This window comes from Pleuronectes platessa, chromosome 6, assembly GCF_947347685.1.
Source record: "Pleuronectes platessa chromosome 6, fPlePla1.1, whole genome shotgun sequence".
Taxonomy (NCBI): Eukaryota; Metazoa; Chordata; class Actinopteri; order Pleuronectiformes; family Pleuronectidae; genus Pleuronectes; species Pleuronectes platessa.
In genome coordinates, this window is record NC_070631.1 from 11,403,865 (window position 1) to 11,429,999 (window position 26,135).

The window sequence follows — 26,135 nt, forward strand, 5'->3', positions numbered from 1 at the left end:
CAGAAGAAGAGATTGTGACAATGATTCCTGTAACTTGACGGGTTGACACACAACAAATGAGGCAGCAACTCTACTTTCATACCTTTGTTGCATTGGTTGCATTTTGACACAAATGGGATCAATTTGAACCCTAACCCCAACCCAGTGATTAGTTGACTTCTTGTTACTTAATCCTGCCCTGAACGAAGCACCAGCTACTTCAAACCAGATACAAACTAAATCTACTGGTAATGAAATGGAAAGAGTAAGCCCTTGTGCTGGATTCCCTCCCTCAGTGTCACCAGCGACTGGGAGCACACCACTCAGCAGCGAAACCATGCTAAACATAAATATTTTCCCCACAACCATGGAGAGCGGCTGGAACATCCAAACCTGCAGTTCATTTTATCACCGGGAAATTAGGCCCTGGTTAGAAATGGTCCCATTAGAGGAACAGAGTGGTCTGGCAAGCTGAGCATTAGAGGGAGGAGAAGTCAGACAGGAATGAAATGATGCAGAGAGGGAGAGAAGGGCCTTGAACCAATAACCTCGATTCACTAGCATGTAGCCATTTTCCGCCATTGTGTGTGTGTGTCTGTGTGAGATTCATTAGAGGGGAAATGTGGAGCGCCGAGAGAAAACAGAGAAGGTTTGTGTTTGGCTGATAACCAGAGCGATACCAAAAGAGGAAACGCTGATAGGACTGGGACGAGGCCGCCGAGTCCCTGCTGACTGCTTGTTGTTGGCTCAGTTGCTATGTGGCTCCAAACATGCGAACAAGAAAAATGTGTGGCAGTCATAACATCCAGGAATATGGATAACAACAAGCTGCAGCATCACTTTACAGCTCAACACGATATTTAATGGATCCAATCTTCAATTTTTTTTACAGATAGGTGCATTAAAAGTGTGTGTGAGCCGTATTTAAAGAGAGCGTGTTGAAGTCATTGCTGACCTAACAACTGTAATGTTAAGAATTTTTCCATTTCTCTCTTAAATGGGTGGGGTCAGTCTTAGCTGCTGTTTCTATTTGGGTCAGTGCCTGGACCTTTTCCCCTCAAGTCTCTGAGGTCACTATTGATTAAAGTCAGTGTAATTGTTACTTTATTTAGTAAGCAAACTGAAACGTATTATTATTATTAAGTTGTTTTAGTTTAAAAAAGTTATATATGATCATAACATTTTGACTCATTATTGCAACAATAAACTGAGCCTGACTTTAGCAGTGACTTCATTCTGTGGCAGGAGACCACCATCTACTGGTCAACTGCAAACTTTGCCCTTGTGGACATTTATTTTCCATTTCTCATATGGCTCATGCACTGGGATGTAACCAGTACAAATGCAGGGAGAGAACAGAGAAGTTAGTGCTTTGTGATTGTCGGATATTTGCACACTTTTTACATGAAAGTTCATTCTGAAACTGTGCGTGATGAAACAAATTACGAGAGGAAATCTTGCACATTTCATCCTTTGTCTCAGAATTTGCCGAAATGACCTTCATTTTTATCTCTCTATGTGCAAGTTAACACATCAAACCCTCTGTGGGTTTGATCAGAGAGTCGAGCTGTGATGAGAAAGGAGGATGGGGTCTGTGCTGACACATGCCTCTTTACTTGCCATAGTTTTCTACATGACCACAAGAGGGCAGCATATACTCACAAAGAGAGATTCTTACTGGTAAAGATGAAATATGAGAAATGTACTTTATCAAACTCAAATATTAGGAGCCGTGAGGTGGATCATGCATTGTTTGCTGTATTGCCTACAGGTTGAAATTCAGAGGCCTGTACCAAAATGGTTATCTTTATATTTATATGTTTGTTTTCTTCTGCGTTTGTTTGTCCGTTAGTTAGCATCATTACACCCAAAACTCTGACAGATTACTACAAAACTTGACGGAAGGGTTCGGTATAGGTCAGGGGTATTTCACCCAGGTATTTCTTTTCACTTTCTATGTTTTTAGATACTGTTTTTATTATTATATTCTTTTGTCAATTTCCCAGAAATCAGGTATATTTAGGGAATGTATATCCAAAAGTCTGCACGATTTGTTGCCCCCTAATTAACATTTTTTAGTAGTTGACAAAAGTATCACAGAAAGGAATCAGGGAGAGCCTCATCCTCTTCACAGTGTGATTATTAACCTTTGCTGCGCTTATTTTGACCTTTCAGCCCGATTACTTTACTCAGTAACCAGCATCGCTGAGTTGACAAACACAACAAATGTATTTGTTTCCATGCAAGGGAACCTTAAGTCACTAAGGCTTTCACTGTGACCACATCTCAGCCCAACGGATCACCACTGGGAGAATTTGACAATAACCAGCAACCCCACTCTAAATAAGGGACTAATATACCTTTGAAGAATAGTGTTCAGGAGAGTTTCAGATACTGATCGCAAGCAGCACTGAAGCTGCTCCAGTGGCTCGTGTTGGCTCAACTGGTAACGTTTTTTAACATTCTGCATGTGCACATTATTTTTACACAGTCCGTTCACACAGCTGTTTTCCAAGGTGTGAGGAATTCTGCTGCACTGTTATTAACTCAACAGCCAATCCATCTTCCTCTGTGTGTATAAAACACAGAGCTGGAGTCAGTGTGAACAACATTCCTTCAGAGCCTCGACCAACTGTGGACATACAAGTATGAAAGGGATGTTCAGTCTCTCTCTGCTGCTTTCCTCTGAAGTCAATCCTGCTCGGCCATTGGCTGTTTTCCCGTACTGGAACCAGAATGTCACCAAGTAGAGTGCAAACCTCTGTCAAGGCCCAACAGTCCTATTAGGAAAGCACATTAAAACCTGTTAAACCTGGACTTTCTCTTAAATATCAATGCATTATTTCCTGTGAGTTTGGTGATAAGGACAGAAATCATCCGTATTTAGCAATGCTGAAGAAAGATTCCTGGAACGATCCCTTTAGGAGGATCCAACCCATAATAGTGTCTTTCTTAGAAATCAAGTTTCATAGAAATCCATCCAGTAGTTTTTTCCTCGTAAACAATAAACAGAGAGACTGACTCACGCTAAGTGTCTGAAGGAGAGGTGACGCAGGTCGTTCCTTCCTGCAGCAGTAAGACTATACAACCAGCTCGGCTCCCAGTAGAACTACACGCACCCATTAGGAACTGTCTGTGCAAATGGTTCATGTGTAATCCATTCACTGTACATATTCTCACACTGTTCATATTTTTTCTTGTTTTACACTGCATAGGCTAGCCTTTATTCCAATTTTTTCAATATTTTCCACATTTCCTTAGACTTAATTATAATCGTCCTTACACTAAGATAGTGCGTGTTTCTTGTTATTACTAACTGATGCCTATTTTGTTTTTGCTGCTTTAATATTATTATATATTATATATAATATATATTCAAATTATTTCCCCATTGTGGGAGTAATAAAGGATTATCTTATTTGATCTAAATCACAAAAAAAACAAAAAAAACATGAAAACTTGGTGGAGGTAATAATGCTCCTGACTGAGGCTTGAGTTCTCAGAATTTTTGAAGGAAATAGTGAAGTTGACATTGTTTAGTTTTAGGTTTTTAAGGTGACTGGGATTAACTGTGTAGACTTTAAACTGCTGTCCCTTCCAACAGGTAGTGTTGAGCAGTCACTGAAGAATGTTTGTACTTCCAATAACAGCTAAAATAACTGGGGTATAATTTAGCTCATATCCAACTAAACATATCAATACCTCCAGGATTCATTTTGTGATCTTTTTCTCATGAAAGTAGTAAAGCTGCAGGTAATTTAGACAAAATAATAACTGAAAGATGCTTAAAAGTGGGCTAGAGTTGAGGGGAACCACACAATTTAATGATAATTCTCTCCAGGTTCGTCTACTATGTCTTAACAGATTTTATATTTCACGTTTCATTGCATTCGTTCAAATAAACAATATAGCTTCAAGCAGTTTTCAAAGCCAAACTGTGAAAATCCACTTTTTCTAACAGTGACACAACAAACCAGGCAAGTACTGAGGTGTTTAATAAATAACAGCATGAACAACACAACAACAACAATAATAACATCATTAAAAGCTTGAATTCATTTTGTATATATACACATACCGTATATATTTTCATATTTGACTGTATAAACCATAAATATGACATGCAGTCCTCATAACTTAAAACAACCAGGACTTCTCAGACTGAGGTAGGGTCAGGGGCCAAGAGATTGGATGGGTGAAGCTGTTTGTGTGTGTGTGTGTGTGTGTGTGTAAGTGTGGATTGAATACAATGGTCAGTGTGTGATGGTGTGTGTGTGGGTGTGTGTTTGGAGGTGGGGAAGAGGATTACAGTATTGGCAATAAATCTGCAGTGGCTGTTAGGGAGAAGTGTGTGTGCTTGGTTCGTAGTTCAGTGGTCAGGAGTCGTCCTCCCCAGTCAGTGCCCCAGTCGCCCCCCCCAGGACTTCCGACTGAGGACACACACACACGCAGCGTTGATGCGGATGAAACGCCAGGCTGTCCGTTCCTTGAAGATGGTCAGGGCGCTCACGAATATGTGTGTGTTGGTGCAGTAGGAGTTCCAGTGGCGACTGTCGATGCCCAGACAGCCCGAGTTGCCCGACTTGGAGCCCTGCTTGCCGCCCCGTCCCCCCGACCTCCCCGCGTTGGCATTCCCGGAGCCTCTGTGCGTGGGGTAGCGGCAGGTGGTCTCATAGAAGAACTGTTTCTTCACCACGTTGTTGATTGTAACGTTGGGCAGCACTGTGACCTCGTTCCCGGCTATGTCTGTGGCTTGTGTCAGGTTGCCCACCCAGGTGTTTATGCTGTCACATACTGAGTACTCCCCTCGGTGCATGGTGTGCGACCCTGCTCGGCGCCTCACCCTCATCCCCCGCACCCCTTCAGTGTCATAGCCCTCACCCTCCAGGGCGTCGTGTGACGGCAGCACCTCGCTGAAGACCACGCGGGGCGAGGAGCGGTAGCGTCTCTTGGAGAAGAGCTTGGGGTCCACTACTGGGATGGAGGGGTCAGGAGGGGAGTTTGACGTAGGGTGCGTGATGACAGGGCTCCTGTCCTGGGTGCGAGAAGCTGCCCGATGGTGCTTCTTGGTCCTGTGGTGGCTGGTCCTATGATGCTCCTGTGAAGAGTGGTGTTCAGAAGGGTGGTCCCCCGCTGCTCTCTGCTGCTGTCCTGCTCTTTGATTGGCTACCGTCTGCTGTCCTGCTTTGTGGTTGGCAGGCCCGGCACCCTGGGCCAATCCACCTCCCATGTTCAGTACAGCCTGGACGCCGATCAGGAGGAGCAGGACCAGTGGTGACGACCTCATGGGCACACGTCCTGAGGCGAATACAGGAAAGGTCAGATATTTCATGCTGGCTTCTAATTTTTTTAGCTTAAATCGCCACTAAACATAAATAAATATCTGAGATTTTAGAGTAAGGTCATAATATTAGAAGATAATTTAGGCAATGGGTCATTTTAGAGGGAGAATATCAGAAGATCAGAAATCACCTGCATTAAAATATAGGTGATTTCGAAAGATTGTTTCAAAAGATTGTGCTGAGTCTATTCCCGAAGAAAGAACAGGGCCTCTTGTCCATTTGGTTGTTAGCTGGTAATTTCCTAAATATTTTTTTTTGTTCATATTTTTAATTTTGTCTTTTTTAAATTAAAGTCCAACTTTATTCTCATGATATTTTCATGATACAGATTTTATTACGTCCTTTTCGTGATATACCATGACCCTTTTTTTGCTATAAATTATTTATTTATTCAAAAAATTCCGATATATTTTGGCTTCAAATTAGTTGTATTGTTGAAAGTGACATTATCTATCAAGTAGAAATACCAACATTTTTGTAGATGCACTATCCAGAGACTCAAGTGTGAAACACAAAATGAGCAATGTTAAATGCTTCACTGTGATTGGCTCGTTCACTGCTGTGTCAAATCCTAATCATGCAGGTATGAAGTGTGGAAATTCTAACCTGACACTGATCACTGTTACTCTGTGACTGTGCTGATGTTGAGTTACAGCTCCCTCTACCCAACCTCCTCCAGTGTGGTGTTTGGATTATTGAAATGACTATGATTGATATTAATCCGTGAGATCATTAAGAGGCGATTATCTCTCCCGGCAGAATCCGTGTCACGGCTTGGATTTATCTAGAACTCCCTCAAACAGCATAGACACACATGAGTAAGAGGTAGTTAAAGCATAATTACTTTTGGCCATTTTCTCCATCACAGGAGCAGGTTTGGTCCAAGATGATTCATTTATCTCATTTTGTGTGTTGCGTTGTGCGTTGCTGTGGTGAGATGTTTGATGTCTACCTGTGGAATGTGTCCAGTTGAAGACGGAGCCCCTGTGGACTCTAGAGCCAGACTCCAGTGCAGGCCGGGCCCCTCGTGCCTGCCATCTGGACCCCCTGAACCACAGCTCTGTGACACACACACAAACACACACAAACATTTGAATGAAACCATTTACTGATTCAAATAACTCACGTGCATTTATGCATATATCATTACCACTAAACTTTACACACAGGACACATTAAAATGAATATTTGAAAGTATTTAAAAATCTTAATTTCTAACGTATGTAAAGTGGATTACACAAGACAGTTCTTCATATCAAACATCGAGAACTCCACAAGACACATTTCAATGAAAATATACAAACAAAAAAGCAAACAAAAAAAGGGAAAGAATATAAATCTACAATGTCAGGTCTTTCATTTGATCCTGGTAGTCATTTATCCTCATGTGATGAAGTTTATGATTACACATCTCATGGAAATATTTAGTTTGTGAAAAGTCAACTTCATGTTAAAAAGAAGAAGAACAAGAAGGAAGGTTTTCATATTTATCAGTGTAGATGCAATTATTTCCACATCACAGTGCCCTCCTCTCTCTTCTCCTGATCACCACTACTCCAAGGCATACACAATTCATCATGATCCCACCTTAAGTACACACACCCACACACACACACCCCCCCCCCCCCCCACACACACACACACAACACAACATGTTATACTCTTAAAAGCTCAGGCTCGCAAACACTGGAACTCGTGGCATTTCACACCTCATTAGATGTTACGTGTAGATGCCCGACGTGAAGCCCCCCCGACATGCGTCCACATCATGTGTTATAAATGTAGGTGATGTGAACACTTGCACATATGTGCACGCTCAAACTGCCACACATGCAAACAGCATCTTTTCCACACATGCTGTACATGTGCGTGAGGGAAAGCATGTGAGGTTGTTTTTTTATAAATAGTTTGCATGCTTGGATGCCATGATGTGTATGAATACACACACCCCCTCCAACACAAACACTACACAGGTCACAGGGTGAGTTGAAACTGGAGTGTCAGTATTTTTTGACATATCTGCAGCGTTCTGTAAAATCCACCTCACTGCTACGGTGTTGGAATACCGCAAAGTTTTCTTGTAAATATTTGCCACTGCATGTTTATTTTAGGGGCAACCTTCTAAGCTGGGTATTAAATAGTTCAGATAGTGATTCATGGTTATCTTTTAAAAAATGAAATATTTATTTATTTATTTATTTTTGTTGGCACTCAGATAATAGTTTGCTTTGAAATTCTCCCTGTGTTGCACATAATGACCTGGAGGGGTCAGCGTTGGCTGCTCAGACCTCGATTCAAGGCCGGCAGCTGAGACGCTTCAAAACATCATTGGCTCTGATCCCTGCATGAGGGAAGTTTGGCATCTTCAATCATTTTTCGGTTATTTCCCAACAAGATAAGACTTTTGAAGTCCTTGAGATGTTGTTCTTTTAACTTTACATGGTTGTTTAACAGACAGTAGTGGGAAGTAAGAATAGAAATATGTGCATGCACTGTCATACTTTATTTAGTCAAATGTTGAGAATAATATTGAGAGACTCTTGAGTATTTAAAGCTACTTTATACAAGTACTACTAGTATATGCATGCAATGTAATTGTGTATAAATCATATAGCACCTTTTAAGTATGTTTAATAACTGGACATTAAATTACCCTATGTGCTTGAATTATTTACCTAAAACAGCCACAATAGTACACATTGTTATATTTGAAAGTATCATTAATGATAATAATAATCTAATGGTCTTCTTCTTCTTCTTCTAATTAGAGAATGTTGTAGTCTACATAATGACTATTTTTACTTTTTGCAGATACATCTAAATACCTATACGCTGTAGAATTGTTTTTGTCTACTTAAATAAAAGAACCGAACCTTTTGTAAGTCACTGCTGCAGGGTCAGTTTGCATAAAACAGTCTCGTAACCTCAGGTGATTGAGAGCGTTATTTGTGACACTTTTGTTTTTTCAGAAACCGACCTGCCAGCGATATCTTTCGGCTTCAATAAACACCATCACACACACATGTGGAGCTGGTCCAAACAGACAGCGAGCTGATTGATCCAGGCTGACGGGCCGCTCACTATTTACATGGCCCAGGGTGAGCAGGGAGGATCCTAATGTTAAAAATATGTGCCTCGTGTTTAATGCCAGCGGAGCCAGCGTAAACACTGCAGCGCAGGAGCACAGGGGTCAGGGCGGTTTAGAGAGCACCTCTGACTTATAGGATTACCTCAGCACTGGATCCCAATGTACCCCCCCCCCCCCCCCCCCACGCAGATACTGCCTCACATGCACCTCCATACATACACAGGCTCGTAAGATTTAATGGGGTTTGGATGAGCTCCAGAAGCTGCTTGTTTTCTTTATGGTATTTTGGAGGCAAAACCACCTTGTTACTGCAGAAACTGTGCACGAGCAGCCCTGAAAAGTCAAGATTTCTCAGCCACGCTTGCCAGGTGTTGACAGCGCCCAGAATAAAATGCTATAGCTGAAATGCTCCTATGGATTTTACATACTAACATACCTCCTATATCAAAATGTGGGGGAAAGGCGATCCATATGGTACTGACCAAACAGGAAGTCTCCCCGCACTTTGACGTGCACAAGACAGCGAGCCGCTTGGGCGGAAACATCAGAGCGCACGAGCAACACATGGCGACCTGCCCTGGAGAATAAGAGAGCGAGAAAGAGCCGGTGCTGCTCACATGTGGCTGCCAAACAATGACAAAGGGATTCCAAATCCATTTAGGTAAATACCACAGAAACGGCCGACACTATATGGTTCACATTTCCAAACACGCAGCATGTAGAAATACAAACTAGCAGGAACAAAGAGGTTTGCTTCAAAGCCCCAACTGAGGTTGTTTATGGCCTTCAGGAGGTTCCCTTTCTCACAATAGGCCGATGACTCCCTAGTTTCGCCAAACGCTCGGCCCAGTTCGAGACTATTACTCCTGAGGCATCCATCACTTTCAAAGGCTTCGGTGGCACGGGCGTTCAAGGCACCACACGGCACTACCAGGTTGACCGGGATTGCCAAAGTTGATGAAAGTGCGTGGAGGGAAGGCATACGTCACACAGCTGCTAGATTGTGACCTGGAAAGCTAATCATTAGTCTGCATGAGAGGAAAACACTTTAGACAGGGAGTAATCGCTCAGCCCAAGGCACTGGAGCCCAGCCACACAGTTACTGGTGCTGGCTATGTCAAGTTAACACATTTTCATTTGGTCTACCAGTGAAGAGATGCACCACAGGTCAGACAAAGTGGCTCCTACGCACATTTGGCAACTGTAAAGTGCCGCGTGTTGACTGTAACAACAAAGCAGCTGTGCCGAATCACGTGCAGAGAGAGAGAGAGCGGTCATTGCTCCAAGGTTAGTTCACAGCGAGCCAGGGGTTCTTCGTATCTGTGTGATGCATTAGTCATCAGCTACAAGTCCTCGTTAAAAGACGTGCGGGAGCGACGTGTCAGCGGCGCTCTCGAACAAACACACACCTCTCTCTCAGGGCGATGACAACACAGCGTCAGATTATGAGCGGGTGTGAACGCGAGACGGACAGCTCCAGAGGAGGAGAGAAAAGAGACGAGGGAAGGTGATGAGGGGAAAAAGCAGAGAAAGGTAAACAGCTTCTTCCGTGTCTCTCATCAGCCCAGTGTAGTGCAGTTCCTCCTGCTGTCATCCGCTGGAAATAATCATCAGGAGGGATGAGGGCCAGGTCACCCTGCTCCGTTTCACTTTTACTCACATCCAATTGATGGAGATATGTTTTCTCCTAAGAAACACTATCTCATGCTCGTTCATCAACGTTTGAAAAATGCAAGGACATGCAAGGATTGGACTTTGTGGACCATGTAAGTCTTTTTTTGAAATAAAGCTCACTCAGATGGTCATCAGATGTCGTTTCCTCCTTCCCTCATTTTGTCACTGTTTCAGTTGTTGCAAACAGTGTGCTCAGTTTAGCTTGGCTTCCACGTGAAACGGATACAACGTCCAAAACACGGCCAAGAATCGAGTTCCTGTCACGCAAAGTGATGTCATGTTAAAAGCACAGTTAAGTTACGCTCGCTCGAGAGGCTGTCAGTGAGATGGCTATTCTTGGAAAAGCTTTCAAAGTCTTGTTTATGCGACACACCGCACAGGTCAGAGAGTCGGAAACACTGTAAACGTAGAGGTGGATAATATTTGTTTTTTCAACAGCCGGAAGATTTGTTTAAAATAACAAACCTTTTAAATGTCGCCATCTTTATAGTTGAGCTTAAGTTGGTGTTACACAGATCCATAAGCCATTAACACAGGTATTTCTCGTCCATTATTCGAGTATAGGATTTAATATAAACAAAATTATTTGTTTATTCTGTACAAATGATTTAGATCTACTATTCATCATTGCACGGATACACAGGAGATTTATCATACTGTGCTCAATAAACATTTCAACACAACTCAGCATGATTGCATTTGGCTTCTTATTGTAGCAAATAAAATAAGAAAGCCAAAGCATTAGAGTCAAATTGTCTCTCTCTGTTGGCCAGGGGGGAATCACAGATAAAACAGTCTGTAGAAACCAAGAGCCAATTTGTGGGAACTGTGTTTCTCTACCTGCCATAGTAATAATTCCAGAAAACCTGATCGCCGTCAGACTTTACTCAGTCGACATTTATAATGTGACTTCAGAGATGAAGGATCATCTGCTGCTCCGTCTTTCACCTCTGGTCTTCCTGTTAAAAAGACATTTCCTGTGAGAACCCAAGCACCTGTCGCCCATCAGGGATACTTCAAACAGCGAAACTCAATTGTTGCTCAGCCCTCGGGACACAGGGGAGAGAGAGAAACTGACAGGCGCACACAACCTGTTAAAGCACTTGATTCCTCAGTGCTACGACAAATTACGCAAGATACGCACAACAAGAGAACGTTTACTGGACAAATTATTGTATTATGTGCTCACAAACTGCTCCAATATGGAGGAAAGAACACATGCGGCGTTCTTGCCATCAGCTTGAAGCGTTGGTCAGCAATAAAATATGCTTGGCGCGTACAACAAAGATACACGCGTTTTCAAAAGCATATCTCTTTTAAAAGAAGTGGCTTGCCTTTTACTCAACTCAGCTCTCTGATTCTGGCAGCCATGTAGATGCATGTACTGCAGATGAAGTAGACGTGCTGCCAGCGTCTCTGAAATCTACCAGGGCTGAAGTTTTACGAGCAACAGCTTCAATCTGATTTACCTGTAATAAAACTTGAAAAGAAAACGGTACCATGCAGTGAGCAGGGAAGCCATTTGTAGGTCATTTCTTGTTTTGATTAGCAAAGTGTGTATTGTATGTATAGTTATATATATATATTAACATCATCATTTTGAACAGGTGTTTCTCTTCATCCGCTGTGGCAAAGGAAAAGCCTGTTTATCTAGTAGGTATCTTGAGAATATCAGGGAAGCAGGGAGGCAAGGTGTGGAAACGGAGAGGAAGGGATATTGGCTTGGAGTCAGTGTCTTCATCCAGCTGTTTTGTGTCTTTCTCTGCCTCTGTCTATCTTTCTCTGTCTGACTCTCATTTATCCAGGTTCTCTCCATTTCTGCTCCTGGAATCCGACTTAAAGCTCGGCTCTTTTTTTATATCTCGAGGTCAAAAGTCAGAGGTAACTTCCTGGGTACGCAGCGGTGTCTAACAGCGATAACAGACTTCAACACCACACGTGGACGCACATGCAGAGCACTGCTGCTTGTGGGTGTGTTGGATTTACTTGTGTTTTGGGGGAAAACTACACAACAATCCATTGATCAGATCCGTAGGCCGACATCTGATCTCTTTTCCAAATTGGCTGTATCAACGCAAGACTGCGCACACATACTGTTTTGTGCTGCGGGCTACAAATAATTGGCTACTGCTTCAGAAGTTGAAAATTGAATCCTCTAGTCTATAGACACCAACACACAGGAAGTACGATTTCAATTAGCATCCCCTTGGAAACAATTTGTCTTGGAACTATTGATAATTTATCCGATTGGTCTTGGCTTCAGTTTATCGACTCCACCAAAGCAAACTTTCCAAGAAAAGCAGATGTCAAAAAATTGCGTCAAGAGGAGAAACGTGTGCCAATGCAATTTAACTGAAAGTAAATACCTGCTGATTCAGTATGTCCCATCTATGCATCAGACCATTGCAACGACAATCATACAGTATGTGAATTTTCTGTCTCCATAAAGTATCAATGCTCTCCGCTCTCATTGATGTAGCAAATCTCAAAAGCCTGTTAACACTGATGTGGCTCCTATTCCCGTCCAAGACACAGAAAACACAGTTCCAGGAACAACAGGCCTTCAGTTGAAAATACACAGTCTCTCTCCGGTCTGAGGGGGATTTTTAAATCTGCTTTTCAGCTGAGATTTCACACGTCTCTGTGCTACATGTGGTTAAACTTATATATCTCATCTTGGCACAATATTTGTCCCTGGGTCGTTTTCTATTTGTCAGGGCAACCCTGAGAAGAAGCAGAGACATGGCTACAGTGTAACCTCACCCCGCTCTCTACTGTCTTACAGTAAGTCGAACAATGATTCACAATAGAGAGTCTGAGTCCTTGTGGTCGGTGTGAAACGAATCCAACACAAACAACATTTTAGTTGCCTTCAGTTCAGCATTTGGATGAAAGGGATGAGAATCAAGTGGAATCTGTAAAGTGGAAGAATGGAGCTCATTGTAAACCAAGGGAAATCTACTTTCTCTCTTTGTCTTAATTATGTGGTTTTGAGCTCTTTCCCAGAATAAAATAAACAACCTGATTTGTTGATGTATGTTGTGTAATAGAGTTTCTGGGCTTGTTCTTTAACAGGTGGGTTAATAATAATAATAATACATTTTATTTGTAAGGCACTCTTCATCCGAGAATCTCAGAGTACCACATAGTTAAAATCAAAGTCATAAAAAAAACTCAACTCAAAGTAAAAACGCCTTCTTGAATAAAAAGGTTTTAAGGCCAGTCTTAAAAGAGTCCAGGGTCTGTGTTGCCCTCAGGTGGTCAGGGAGACCGTTCCATAGGCGGGGCGCTGCTGAGCAAAAGGCCCAGTCGCCCATGGTGCGGAGCTTGGTGTTGGGAACCCAAAGGAGCGAGCTACAGTATGATATACTGTATATCATACTTGCCTTTATAAACGCACAATAACTGACTTACCTTTTATATTAGAAATGAAATTAGCTTGATTCACACCACAAACTCAGAACTACTGTGCAAGAATGAAACAAAAATCCTGGTTCCCATTCCATGACTTTTAGCCTGTTTTCGAACCGCTGACGAGTTTTGGAAGTCAAAGACAAAAGCCCCAGATCAAAGCCAAGTTACATTTGATAAGCATTCGGCAATCGTTTTGCGTAACCTCTTAAAAAAAAAGGAAATTTGAAGGAGGTTCATCACAGACTCGCAATAGATTTCTCGCCCACAACTACAGCCAATCAGAGTGCAGGACTAAGTGAAGGGGGTGAAGGTATATGTGGTAGTGAGGTGCCCTCTGACTTTGGAATATTGCTTCTATGCATAGAAATTAATTTAGAAGTAGACGGTATTACATTGTTAATGCCAAAATTTAGGATAATTACAAAGATTTGCCATTTCTAAACAACTGTGATGAATCGTTTCATCTCCTCCAGGTTAACGTGTCCGTTAACGACACTACACAATATTTCTCCCGGCGAAAGATTGTGTAGTGTCGTATGATCTGACATCTTTGAAAGGGGTGTTTTGTCTATCTTGAGGTGAAATGTAAATGCCTCTGTCCAAAGCTTGATTCAACAGATTAGATAGATAGATTAATTTCTATTAATTTCTACCGCAGTTATTTTCATGCTTCAGTTCTACTTTCACTGCATCAAAACAACCTCACACACTCTGACTTTGAGTCATTATAACCCCAGCTAGGCATCATGTTCCTTTGGTACAGACGTAAAACCTCAGAAGTGAAAGACCCTCTCCCCTCTGTCTCCCTTCCTACCCGGGCCCATCCCCAGTCAACCCACCCTCTCCCTGCACTGGACCAGCAGATGTGGGAGGCCAGTCATCCAGGCCATGAAGGCAGGATGAACACAATGAGTAACATTTTTTTCCAGACCCTGGTATTTTATGACCTTGACATTCAACAATCTTCTCATGACAAGTGGTTAATCTTTTGGCATGGCTGTGGTCACAAACTCCCCCCTTCCTGGTGAGAACTTAAGATCACCCAGTGGAACAGTGAGCGGAGGAGGACCAGAGGCAAGAATGCCTGAATGGACACAGACAGAGAGCGAGAGAGAGAGAGAGAGAGAGAGAGAGAGAGAGAGAGAGATGGGGACAGAGGAATGGAGAGGAAGATAATCAGTGATGTCAAGGGATGGGGAGAGGCAACAAGCAACGGAGGGTGGGGGAGAGATGGGCAATGAGAAGTCCTGGGAATTTGATAAATAAGGGAACGTGTGATGGGAAGAAGCAGAGCGAGGAAGGGCGAGGTCACAGCGGGTCAGAAATGTAAAGAAAGAAAAAAAGGATATGGAAGGAGGGAGAAATGAAGGGATTTGTGACGAGGGACAGAAGGAGTTTTTCCCTCCCAGAAAATAATATTCATTGATGTTTGCTCGAGTAGACAGAAAATGTACTTGTGTAAGAAATGTTGCAGCTCATGTTGCTTAACAATCTCTCCAATCATGCTCATAAAATGCCATGTGCGGCAAACAGCTACTGTGTATCAGCATGTATTGTATGTGACAGGTATTACAATATCTGTTTGACGAAGATCAGAAATAATGTGAGTGTGAGTCACGCGGCTCGTCAATCTGTTATCTCTGTGCCGTCTGCCAAATTGAGCATATAGGTTTACATGTCAGAGGAGGAACTCGGCATTCAGAGGCGTAAACTGACAAATGCACTCATCAAGATTTCCATTACGTCTTACTTGTGCTGCCCTTTCCGTGTGACGCCATGAGCGGGTGTGGGCCCATAAACGTAAACTGGCTATATGTTCCATCAGGCATTTAGCCAGTTGGGCTATTGTATACTGTCAGTGCTCCCACGTGGATTCTGTAATTAAGTGCATGAGACACTAAACATAAAAATATTCCATTCTTCAGGTATGTTATGGATATCAGCTCATTACAGTATTAGGTTAATGGAGTACAGAGAAAGTGCTCATAATTGCAATGTCGCGATTTCCTTTTCAACTGGCATAACCTGGATTTGATTTGATGAACGTAATTTAATTTTCTTCAGGACCCATGGTTTGGGGGCGAAGGGTCAACCAACTCTAGCGCCGCGCCACTGAAGTATGAAGGGATTAAATATCCCGCTCCAGGAGACTGAGGGAAAACATATCGAGACTGGAACGATGAGGTCCCGCTGCCATGTGGCCTTCAAGCGCCTTCATGTTAAACTGACAGATTCCTCACCGTAACCTTGAATCCCTATAATTTAGCAGCGGGGATGGTAAGTAGATCCTGACGGAACAATATCAGTATTCGGTGAATGGCCATTAAATTTTGTGCAGACGTTCATGGTTCCCAGGGGATGGATCTTACCAAGATTCAGAAAATATGGAAAAGCAATAAGTGCTTGACAGAAGCAGCAAAAGCCAAAACACAAGAATTGTCTGCACACCAGGTAACTTTTTTGGTCACAGGCCCTTCTTCACACAATATACACAAAATATTCAAAATGCCAGTATTTATTTCAGACTTTGTACAGTCATGTTTCCCAGAGGATGAGCCCTAATTAGTAATTACTGATCCCGAGAATTTTCATTGAATTTTCCAAATTAGCCAAATGGCTAACGAGCCGTTGGATTTTATTTCATCTTCCAGAAGTTATAGCAGAGATGGACAAAGCCGATGGTAAGGTTAAAAGGCGACCAAAAGGAAACGTCCTGTTACATCGAATAAAATTGGGGATTTCTCTGGGTTTGCACATTGCTGGAAACATTCCGGATAATGTAAGAACACATACCAACAAAATATGAAGCATAGGTGTAGTTGCTTTTAGACATTTTAATTGTTATATATTATATCTTTAATCAAAACTCGATCAATGAACCTAACGATAGTGCTTTGAGGATTACTTTTTTGTTCTCATACAAAACAAGCTTTTACTGTTACTGTAACAAATTGTTCATGCTGTCGTCACTTCCAGCCCTTGTTTGATTACCGTCTCACCCTTCTCACTAAAGACTTGACCCGGCCATTTTCTGTTCTGTGTGGTCTACGCATCGTTCTGTCATCTCCCCCTCTCTCTCTCTCTCTCTCTCTCTCTCTCTGCTTCTGTCTCCCTATCTCCCTCCGGCCCCTCCCTCTCTCCCTGGAGCTGATGTCAACCACCTGTCTGCGTGGGACCTCCCAGGCCCATCCTCTGTCTGTTAGCAGCATGCCATGTCCAGTGCGTGAGCGGAGCTATGGTGAAAGAGATAAAGTGACTGCTTTCCACACGGCCGTCATGTGCGTTCATGTGTGTATGTGAGCTGCAGCGAGTGTTTAGATACATTTGTATTTACTGTGGCTCTTGATGCATGGACTTAACAGAGATATCAGCAGAGAAAAATGACTTCAGAAGTGTTCCTCCCCGAAACTCCTCTTGACACGAGATTAACCCTTGGGTTTGAAAAAACTAGTCTTGTCTGACTAAAACAACTGTAAGAAAAATGATGCCATGTGAACCACTTCAGTGGATGTTGCGTCATTGCAATTCCTGTGGGGGAACAGCAGCAGAAGCAAGAGGAGTGAAATGTGCATGATCTCCAAAATAAGAAAAGTAAAAATGTTTTATCATGTTGTTGGAATGTCGGAATAGGCAAGAGAAAAAGAGATAAAGATAGTAACAGTAGCAGAAGCGGAAGTAGCATGTAACCCAAATTGCGATAGGCAGTTTAGCTAAAACATCATTCAGCTTTTAAGCAAGCATTTAATGAATGAATGGGAGCCACAGTAATCTGATATATGTGATATGACATTTGCTTGGATCCGGAAAAACCCCGTTTTTCCCTCATTAATAACATATTTAACCTTAATGACAAACCATTAACATAATGGTGTTCAAATGATCCATCGACATCTATAACTGTCACTTTCTGGGACCAGTTTGACTCCGCTCTCAAAACTCATCATCGCTGTTTACAAACATAACCAAAAATTGGCTGATGAATTTCTGCTCATTGTGTTGGAGAGCAGACTGCTAAGACCGGGTCATCCTCCTAAATACTGTCTATTTCCAAATCAGTATAATCCCAATAAGTGAATAATAAGTGGTTTCACTATCCTTGGGGCTAAGGCGTGTGTGTGTCTCTGTTTGATGCGTATCCAACACAAACACACATGTGTATCCACAAGTACACACATGCATGTTTCTTATTCACACTCACTCAAATTCCTCCAGTGCTGGATTGGTTTATGTTTCTATTTATTCTGTCTATTTTGTTTGAGGAAATGTGATTCCTTAAAATGAGTAAATTATTAAAGTGTTTTACAGGGATGGCTTTTTTTTTAAAGGGATTAGCTTGAATTTTGATATTTGAATAGATCAGATAATTTTCTTCTGTTGTTGGCAACAAGTGAGAGTTTCATGTCCGGGCAAGCTACACTGTAGGCAACCTAATTGGGATAAAGGGGAAGGAGAGCGAGAGTGAGAGAGTGTCATCACACAGTCCAAATGTACACACAAACACACACAAATGAAAAGGGAATGAAAAAGAGGTTGGGTTGCGGTGAAACAATTGTAAAACACCAGACGTGCACTAAATCAACAGATTAAGACCACAACTGTGTTATTCTAGCATCCGTGGTAATTCGGTGATTTATCAGCTTCTGTGTGTTTGGTCTGCGTGCACATGCATGAGACGAAAGCCAGCAATAACTGAAAGTCACAGAGGCATCTAATGAGCGGACATGTCTGCATATTTTGTTGTCATTTTTTGAAGCGTTGTGTAGCGCACACACTCGCATGTGCGCAGACACAGTAACAGAAAGACACACAGACACAGGCAAACGCAACCTCCGTGATGGAGCACCTGTCGAAATCAGATCTGCAACTGTCAAACACACAGAGACGGGCTTGCATTAACAGCCATGGATTCGGTTTTCCGTGTGTGGAAAAGTCCAAACACAGGAGTGCATAATTCTTGATGCTGTACAGCATATATAGGAGGTGAAAAACAGGTCCATATGGGAGGAAGGTGTGGGCGGGGACAAAGGAATCCTGTTCACATCTGACAAATATTCCGTTCAAATCCAGCAAGTCACAAATGTCAAACAATGTTAGCTGTGATTCCTGCAGGATAGATTCTCTCCCAAACATTGGGAGAAGCTGTTTGTAAAGGAAACGTCAACAGGAATGACCCCCGGACCAGGATTTCTCTCCTCAAACACAGACGTGACCCCCAACACAAACTCTGACCTTCTACCTCTCCCACTGAGTCCAGACAGAACAATTAATCTGGTTCACTTTACGCCAGATGTTCTTACCCCATTCTGTGCTCTGACCTGTGCCAGACTGCAGCTCCAGCAACCCAGAATATAACCAAAGCAGGGCCTGCGTTTACATTTTGGCCCATGAATTATTATATCCTAAATTTTCCCCGGGACTGGAGATAAACTTGCTGACAAGCGACCGCACCGTGAATGTAATTGTTCACATACGTGCACTCCAGGATATGGAGGATACCTCTAGAAATGTAGGTTTCTCTTTTCGTTTATTAGCTCTTCATCCAAACTTTCTGTCACTGTTGCCGCTGCTGTTGTCGCCTACTTAGTCCTATCCTCACATTGCCCTTGCACTGCCTGATCGTGTGCTTATTGCATCTTGCGGACACAGTGTTTATTTCTGACAAAATGCACAACAAATGTAACAAAACCATTCACTCCTAAAGAATGCAAGATACGAGAGGAAGCCACACATCTGTGCGGAAGACAGAAACTTTGTTCCAGATGTTCAAACTGAATCTACTTCTCTCAGAGACACATTGGGGTGTTTTTATTCTTGCTTTATCGGATGTCAATCATCATATGTATTTCATGTAACATTTTTTGGAATCTAAGTTTCAGAATCACACACGTTGAGAGAGAAGATATCAAAAAATAAAGATTGGCTTTCAAGTTTGTTCTTCTTGTTAAACCAATTTCCACGCCGCTTTTTACATTGTATTTTAAACTCTTAAGGGACAAAGATAGAAACGACACAATATACAAATAACCTTCCGCTGGACTGGTTTTACAAGCCAAGTATGTTCTCATCAGCAAGTAATTTTTCTTGGACCAGGGATTAAAAACAAATGAGATATTGTTTTGGTATCTACTGTCTACATAACAGTGTCGCTACTGTTGCTAATGTCAGGACGTCGAGAAGAGACGAGGCGAAGAGGAATCACTCATTTCATTGTCAAAGGAAAAATCTGGAAAAGCAGGAAGTAACACAGGCTTTTTGGCATAAAGAGTATATCCTTCACTAGTGGAGCAGTAACCGCTATGCTGGCTGATTAGAGATATTTTATCGTGGACAGATCAGGCACCATCCTTATGCATGAGGAAACCCTTGTTGTCATTCCAAAATTATGCTCAGCCTATATTAGGTGGCAAAGAGAGGACCAGTGCTTTAATGTTGACACAATAACTAGTTTCAGTTGGGTTGTGACCTGATCTGCACTCTAATAGATAGAAAATCTCAAACAGTGCATAACCAATAGCAAACCTGGTATAAACAAGATTTATCAAAAAATGACGTATCATAACATTACATAAGACAACACTGTTAGGTGATAGGTTGCTTTTTTATTGTATTATATCATAAATTACATTTTATGTTTCAATCGTAGTAGAACTATAGGGCAAAGGCTTGTCTCCTAGGAATGACTTAACAACAAATACATTTAAAGTAAATTCTATGATTTCTTTGGGGCGTGACGGAGGTAATAACCATTGTTGGCGATTCAGCTGTCAAATCAAATAAAAGCAGCGCTTCATTATTCATTAATGGCATAAAAAGACAAACTGTTGCCTGTGAACATGATCCAGCAAAGGATTAAACTGTTACCACAAGATATCTGGGAAAGCTGTTTAGTCCTATGTGGACATAGGAGAGAGGGCTGCTTTGTGCTTTGCGGGTTAGTGCAGTCGGTATTAGGCCCTCGGGTTAAAGAGCCACAGTTAAATTGACAGTCCAGGTGTGCTGTCGCGGCCTGTCCCTGCCCAGGTGTCCTATACAACACTCTGCAGTCTAGACAGCTCACATCATTCCATCCTTTATGTTTTTAAGGAGTGGAACTTCTTCCTGTCATAATCTGAATGTGTACATTTTAACAAATATGCCTGCCTATTGAGATGGCGGCATTATGTTGAGTCCTCACACGGGAGCAGTGAACAAAACAGCGGTCGAATCCAAGAAAGATCTTAAGTCTGACATACAGGTCTAATGCGTTGACTAATAAGCTGCTTTTGAACAAGCACAACTTCTGTTTATTACGTGTTTGCAACTATATGGCAAAGACAATTATGGTTAATAGTTATCTATGAATAAATGCACCTATCAACTACCGTCTAGTTAACTAACTAACAAGCATCTAGCCAGGTTGTTCGAGCTAACAATGATATCATATTGATAAAACCTATGATGTCTCTTTTTAAAGTTATGCTCTCTGGCTTTATAAAGAATGACGAGCAGTGTGTTTTTGACTTTGTCACACGCGGTTCGACCTGGAAGTTACAGCAGAGACGGTCAAGGGCAAAGAGGACATGACGCTAACCTTAACACTGATGTATTCTTTATATAACATTTAACTATGATCATGTTTGTTACAGTGTAGTTACTCTAGATTTCTTTACTTTATTGTAAAATGTTATTTCTCCTATCTCTCTCTTTCCATATCTCTCTCTCTCACACACACATGCACACACAAATACACTGGTGCTAACATAGGGAAAGCTGTAATTCAGCTTCAAAGGGAAACCTGAGAGGGTCATGAATAATCACAGACATCTTTGTGTGCAAGGGAAAACAAGACTGTCCATCTGCCCTCTGCACACATACACACTGTAGTTCATATGGCTTAGGCTGTTTTTAGCAAAGCCACGTCACAGGCTACAAGTGTGACCATTTCAACTTTAAACCCCAGACAAAAACTAAATCACTCATTTCTTCAGCTGAAAAAATGTGAAAATGTTTTGATTATATTGAAATTGATCAAAATTAACCCAGTTTAGTCTGAGAGTTTCTGGAACATTCATGAAGTGAGTTCAAAAAGGATTTTTAAACAGACAGGTTCAAAGGTAGATTTCTAGCCAAGGGGCAGCAGCTGACATTTAGCGGTGGTGGTGGCTTAAAATGAAGCATACTGCAAATTAACCTATTTTTAAAGCTGTCTATTTGACTTACAGTTTCCCAGCAAGGGTTAGACAAGAAACGTAGCTGATCATTCTCCCTTTTTATGTGATGATTTTCCCCATTAACAGGACACCTGCGATCAAATGCAGCTGATACATATATACAACGCAACAAAATAATGTCACTTTGTTTCGATTCTGCTCAACAATATCTGTTGAAATGTCACATTGAGTATAAACAGTGAACGACTGCTGCAGCTCTGTGTGTTTACTTCCTCTGTGGACCGAGAGGGAGGTGATGAAAACGCAGTCGGCTCCCCTCCGGCACACACTGGCAACAAAATTGAGGCTCGTAAACAATCTTCACAAAACTCTTTTTTTGCACAGGCCGGAGCACCTATCTCTGGAGAGAGCTTTGCTCAGCTGGCCTCCGCTCAGAGCTCAGATAAATGTTCTTATTCAACACAGATGTGCACACAAGCAGCAAAAGAAGTTGTAGAAGCCGATGATGCACAGATAAGAAACTTTATAAACCCCGAGCTCAACAATGCCGACCTTTCTTTTCTTTTACACATCTGCTGAAGATTTAGATGAGACCACAGCTACGACTGGTCTAATGAAATAAGTGCACGCACAGGACACTGTTGAAGCCTTCAGCGTGTGATGTTTGTCTGCGAGCGTAAATGTTCGTCCATGGTGACATTCCTCCCCTGTCAAAGCCCGAAAGGAATTCCCTGGTAGGAGTGGCAGGCATGAGGTCTGTGTTTAGCACACACGCTTGTATACACATAAACTCACACACACACACACATACAATTACAGACAAATATCAATTTTAGAATATACAAAACGATAAGCTGTACAAGCACCAGGCCCCACCCAGACATCAGGATAACCTCAGCAACATACCTCATGTTGGACATTGGAGCTCATCAGAATCTACAAGTCCTTTGAGGGTTGTGTAACATGATCGGAGAGAAAGACAGATAGAAAAAGAGAAAGAGAGAGAGAGAGGGATAGAAAAAAGGGGGGAGAGAGAGTGAAAGAAGGTAACCTGATGACCCAGGAGCTTTCTGAACACTGAACTGGTTCCCATTGACGTTTGGAGAACCCCCGCTATTTTTTCTTTCTGATCCTCACCTCTATTCTCTCCTGCTCTCTACACCCTGTCCTCTTCCATTCCCTCTCTCCATCCGCATGTACCTGAATAAACCTGCTGCGTGGGACTGAAGATGTTGACAGGACAGAGTAACACAAACTCCACATTCAGCCCCTCAACAAAACCTTTTCGTGGTAACCTCCTTGTGTGCTGTGGTCAGCTGGTTTTCTCCCCCCCCAACAGAGGACTTAAACTGGGCTGAAACTCAGAGGCTCCACTTTCACTCAATGACAGGTATGACGAAAACTTTCAATTTCCTTGACATGAACTCACCTTCTCTCTTCCCTTAACCACACACACTCCACACATTGATATCATTTTCTAATTAAGAGGTTTTTTTGTGAGACTCACCAGCCTATTAAAGCTCCTTCTCTCCCTTCCCTACAGTGAGTGAAAACTTCCAGACAAACTCAGCTATATTCCACCTCAGCCAGGTCTCGCAGACTTATCCCCAAACTCCAAATCCCGCTCTCGCGTTTAAAGCTGTGACTCCAGGTCTCGGGCCAGCCACCTCTGTCTGTCTCCCTCACACACTCTTTGGGATATGGATTGTTCTAAAACTTTAGTAAGAGGAGTTCCAAAGCTGTTCCCTCCCTCCTATATGTGGCACACGTCAGGTCCTAGTGCCGACCTCTTCCACGTGCTTCCATCTGGCAAAAAAAAGAAAAGAAGCACAGCTGCTGATAAGTTACACCGAGCTGCTGTTATTCATTCTCTCCTTCCATTCACCGTTTCATTCATGGTCGTCCTCTCTGCGCACACCAGTGGAAAAAAAAGAGGATGAATCACACCGAGATGATTCAACGTCTTTTTCGTGGCATCACTCCGTAAGTGCAGTGAAAGCTTCCCGAGACTTGTCAGTGTTGTTCCACTCCTGAGTCACTGCTAAGTTGGTGGAGATACCCCTTGGATGTGGGCGCAGTGGTGCAACGTGTCTCAGTCACGCGTGTGGTCCTTGACTTACAGAACGCCTGTGGGGGGGCCCTAGCTTGGTTAAGCAACTCATTTGTCTGTGCCAGGAGTGCAGTGCCGATTCCAATCAGATGATATTGTGAATGTGCACATGCGTTTGCAGTTCAAACACAGAGAGAGTGATGACACCCCAGCCTGATTCATGGATTTAAAGACGATAAAAGTTTGATGGTCTGTTGCAACCAGGAATCCATGATTCGTCAATGATAAATGGAGTTAAGAAGACAGGAAATGGAACAACAAGAAGAGTCAAACCATGCAGCTCTGATATCCCCTCACCCCGGTGGAGATTAGCCACTCCCTGCTTCCAGGGCCCCCAGGCTGCAGTGTCACAACAGTCCCCTTCTGACATTTCTCTCCCTCTCTTGTTTATGCATCTTCACTTTCCCATCTCTCCGTCTTGCCGTCTTATCCTCTCTCGGCTGCTATTCGTTTTTCTCCCTTTCACGGCTTCTCCCTGACCTGAGCCGTATCGTTGTCAGTGCCCCTGGCGCTGAGCGGGACAGACACCCCACGCCTCTGCTCCGACAGACTGAGAGAGGAAAGAGAAAAAAAGAGCGGAGAAAAATGAGAGAAAAGGGAGGATTGTGTGTCACTGTCATCCTCTTCTCCTCCTCTAGGGGACAAGGAATGCCTTCACTTTTAGCTGAAGCGCATAATGCTGTTTGGCGGTTAATGAGAAAACTTTATTGGGTGCAAATGGGGCATGGAAGGAATAACACAGGTGAACATTTGAGAGGGGTCTCTCTCGTCTCAAGAATTTTGACCCCAACTTACGGGTTCAAACCCAAGTGGGCATTTCCCTAAAGCTGGTGTGGCGCTTGTTTCACTGTCAAAACCGCCTTGGCCCTTGTTATCGAGATGGAGATTGAAAGGGGAAACCCCAGACGGTGAACTTTGACTTTGCACCCCACGGGTTGGTTAAGGGTGAGAAATACTGAGTAGGGGTGAGAGGGGAGGGTAGAGGGGGGGAGGGGGGGTAAGAGTGCACCGATATCCTCCCATAGACGGCATTTTGATGCTGGGAGTGCCTTGGAGGATCTGTGTGCGTGAAACTGAGCCTGTTTTGTGATTTAAAAATGTCATCGTTGATCAGGCTTCTTAAGAGTAGACACAATTAAGGCTTAAAGTGGCGAGATGAAAGTTGCTTTATCACAATTGGAATTTATAAAAAAGTCAAAGTTTTTGAATAATGATGACAAATTCGTTTTGCGCTTTGGGTTTATTAAAATAATATTAAATTGATTCCGTCCTCCCTGGACATGAAAAGGGGCTCTTTGTGGTCGCGACAGGGTTTTGGTGCAATGTGTGGTCCTCAATTTATAGCTCTATAAATTCCAGTAAATGCGTGCAACATGAACTCTGACAGAGCGTAATCATGGCAATGCATTCTGGATAATGCAACATCATACTTATTATTTTCATGCTTCCAAACAGCATATGAGTTCATTTCTTGAAGACATGTAGCCGCAGGGCACCAGTGCATGAAATCCACATACAAATACCCCCACTATTTTCTTCAAGGCACTTAAAATATTATCATGTTAATCCCTGCCATGCTCAATGTGTTTCTCAATGACATCTGAGGGAAGTGGTTGGACAGGTTTCTCCCACAGGGAGACACACAGGCCTGCCGAAACAGACAGACACTCTCGACTCGTGTTGAAGCACATGTCCCCATTCATCTCAATCATTCCAAGGATGATGTCATACTCCTGTGAATGTCATGTGTCTGTGTTTTTTTTGGATGCTGTGTTATCCAGGTGATGGGAAATGTAGAAGTGCAAGGTCAAAGTGAACTTGGTCAGTTCGCCCAGAATAACTCCGCCAAGGCCCAACAGCCCCTCAAGAAAAGCATTCCTTGATCTGCACCTGGATCTTTTTTTCTTTCACATGAGAAACAAACCGGGTTCCTACTAAAAATAATACTCCATAACATAACAGTCAAAAATAATCAAAAGCCACCATGACAGTTAGTATGTAAATAATTGTTAATTCAGGCTCTTTCTTGGCCCATGATAAATCCTTCCAACGTTTTGTGGGAATATTGTATTTCTGCTGATTAACAAATCACCAAAATACCATGATGTATTTTTGTGTAATTTATCTTCATATGTAAATGATTTGAGATGTTTATCCTTGAGAATTAAGGTTGGAGAGGTTTTTGAAAACATAAACAATTGTGACAGCAATTAAGTGTGTGTTTTGGGGTAAAAACACAAATTTTTGTTTCACATCCATTCCCAATAGGCGTCACTGAACCCTGCTCAACGGCCCTCAAGTTATTTTTTGAATATTTGCTAGTACTTCCGTTGCTTTCCAGCATTCTCATAGAAGTAGCATTTTATCTCTTTAACAAC

At 42.5% G+C, this 26,135-nt stretch overlaps 1 protein-coding gene across 1 annotated transcript; it reads right to left on the reverse strand.

Moving 5' to 3' along the window:
* Window positions 1–3,859: 3,859 nt before the first annotated feature.
* Window positions 3,860–23,345, reverse strand: ngfa (nerve growth factor a (beta polypeptide)). Its single transcript, XM_053424751.1, has 3 exons — window positions 23,155–23,345; window positions 6,274–6,381; window positions 3,860–5,277 (listed from the first exon to the last, which is right to left on the reverse strand). The coding sequence occupies exon 3, from the start codon at window positions 5,264–5,266 to the stop codon at window positions 4,376–4,378; it is 891 nt and encodes a 296-aa protein (XP_053280726.1). The 5' UTR covers window positions 5,267–5,277; window positions 6,274–6,381; window positions 23,155–23,345; the 3' UTR covers window positions 3,860–4,375.
* Window positions 23,346–26,135: the final 2,790 nt, after the last annotated feature.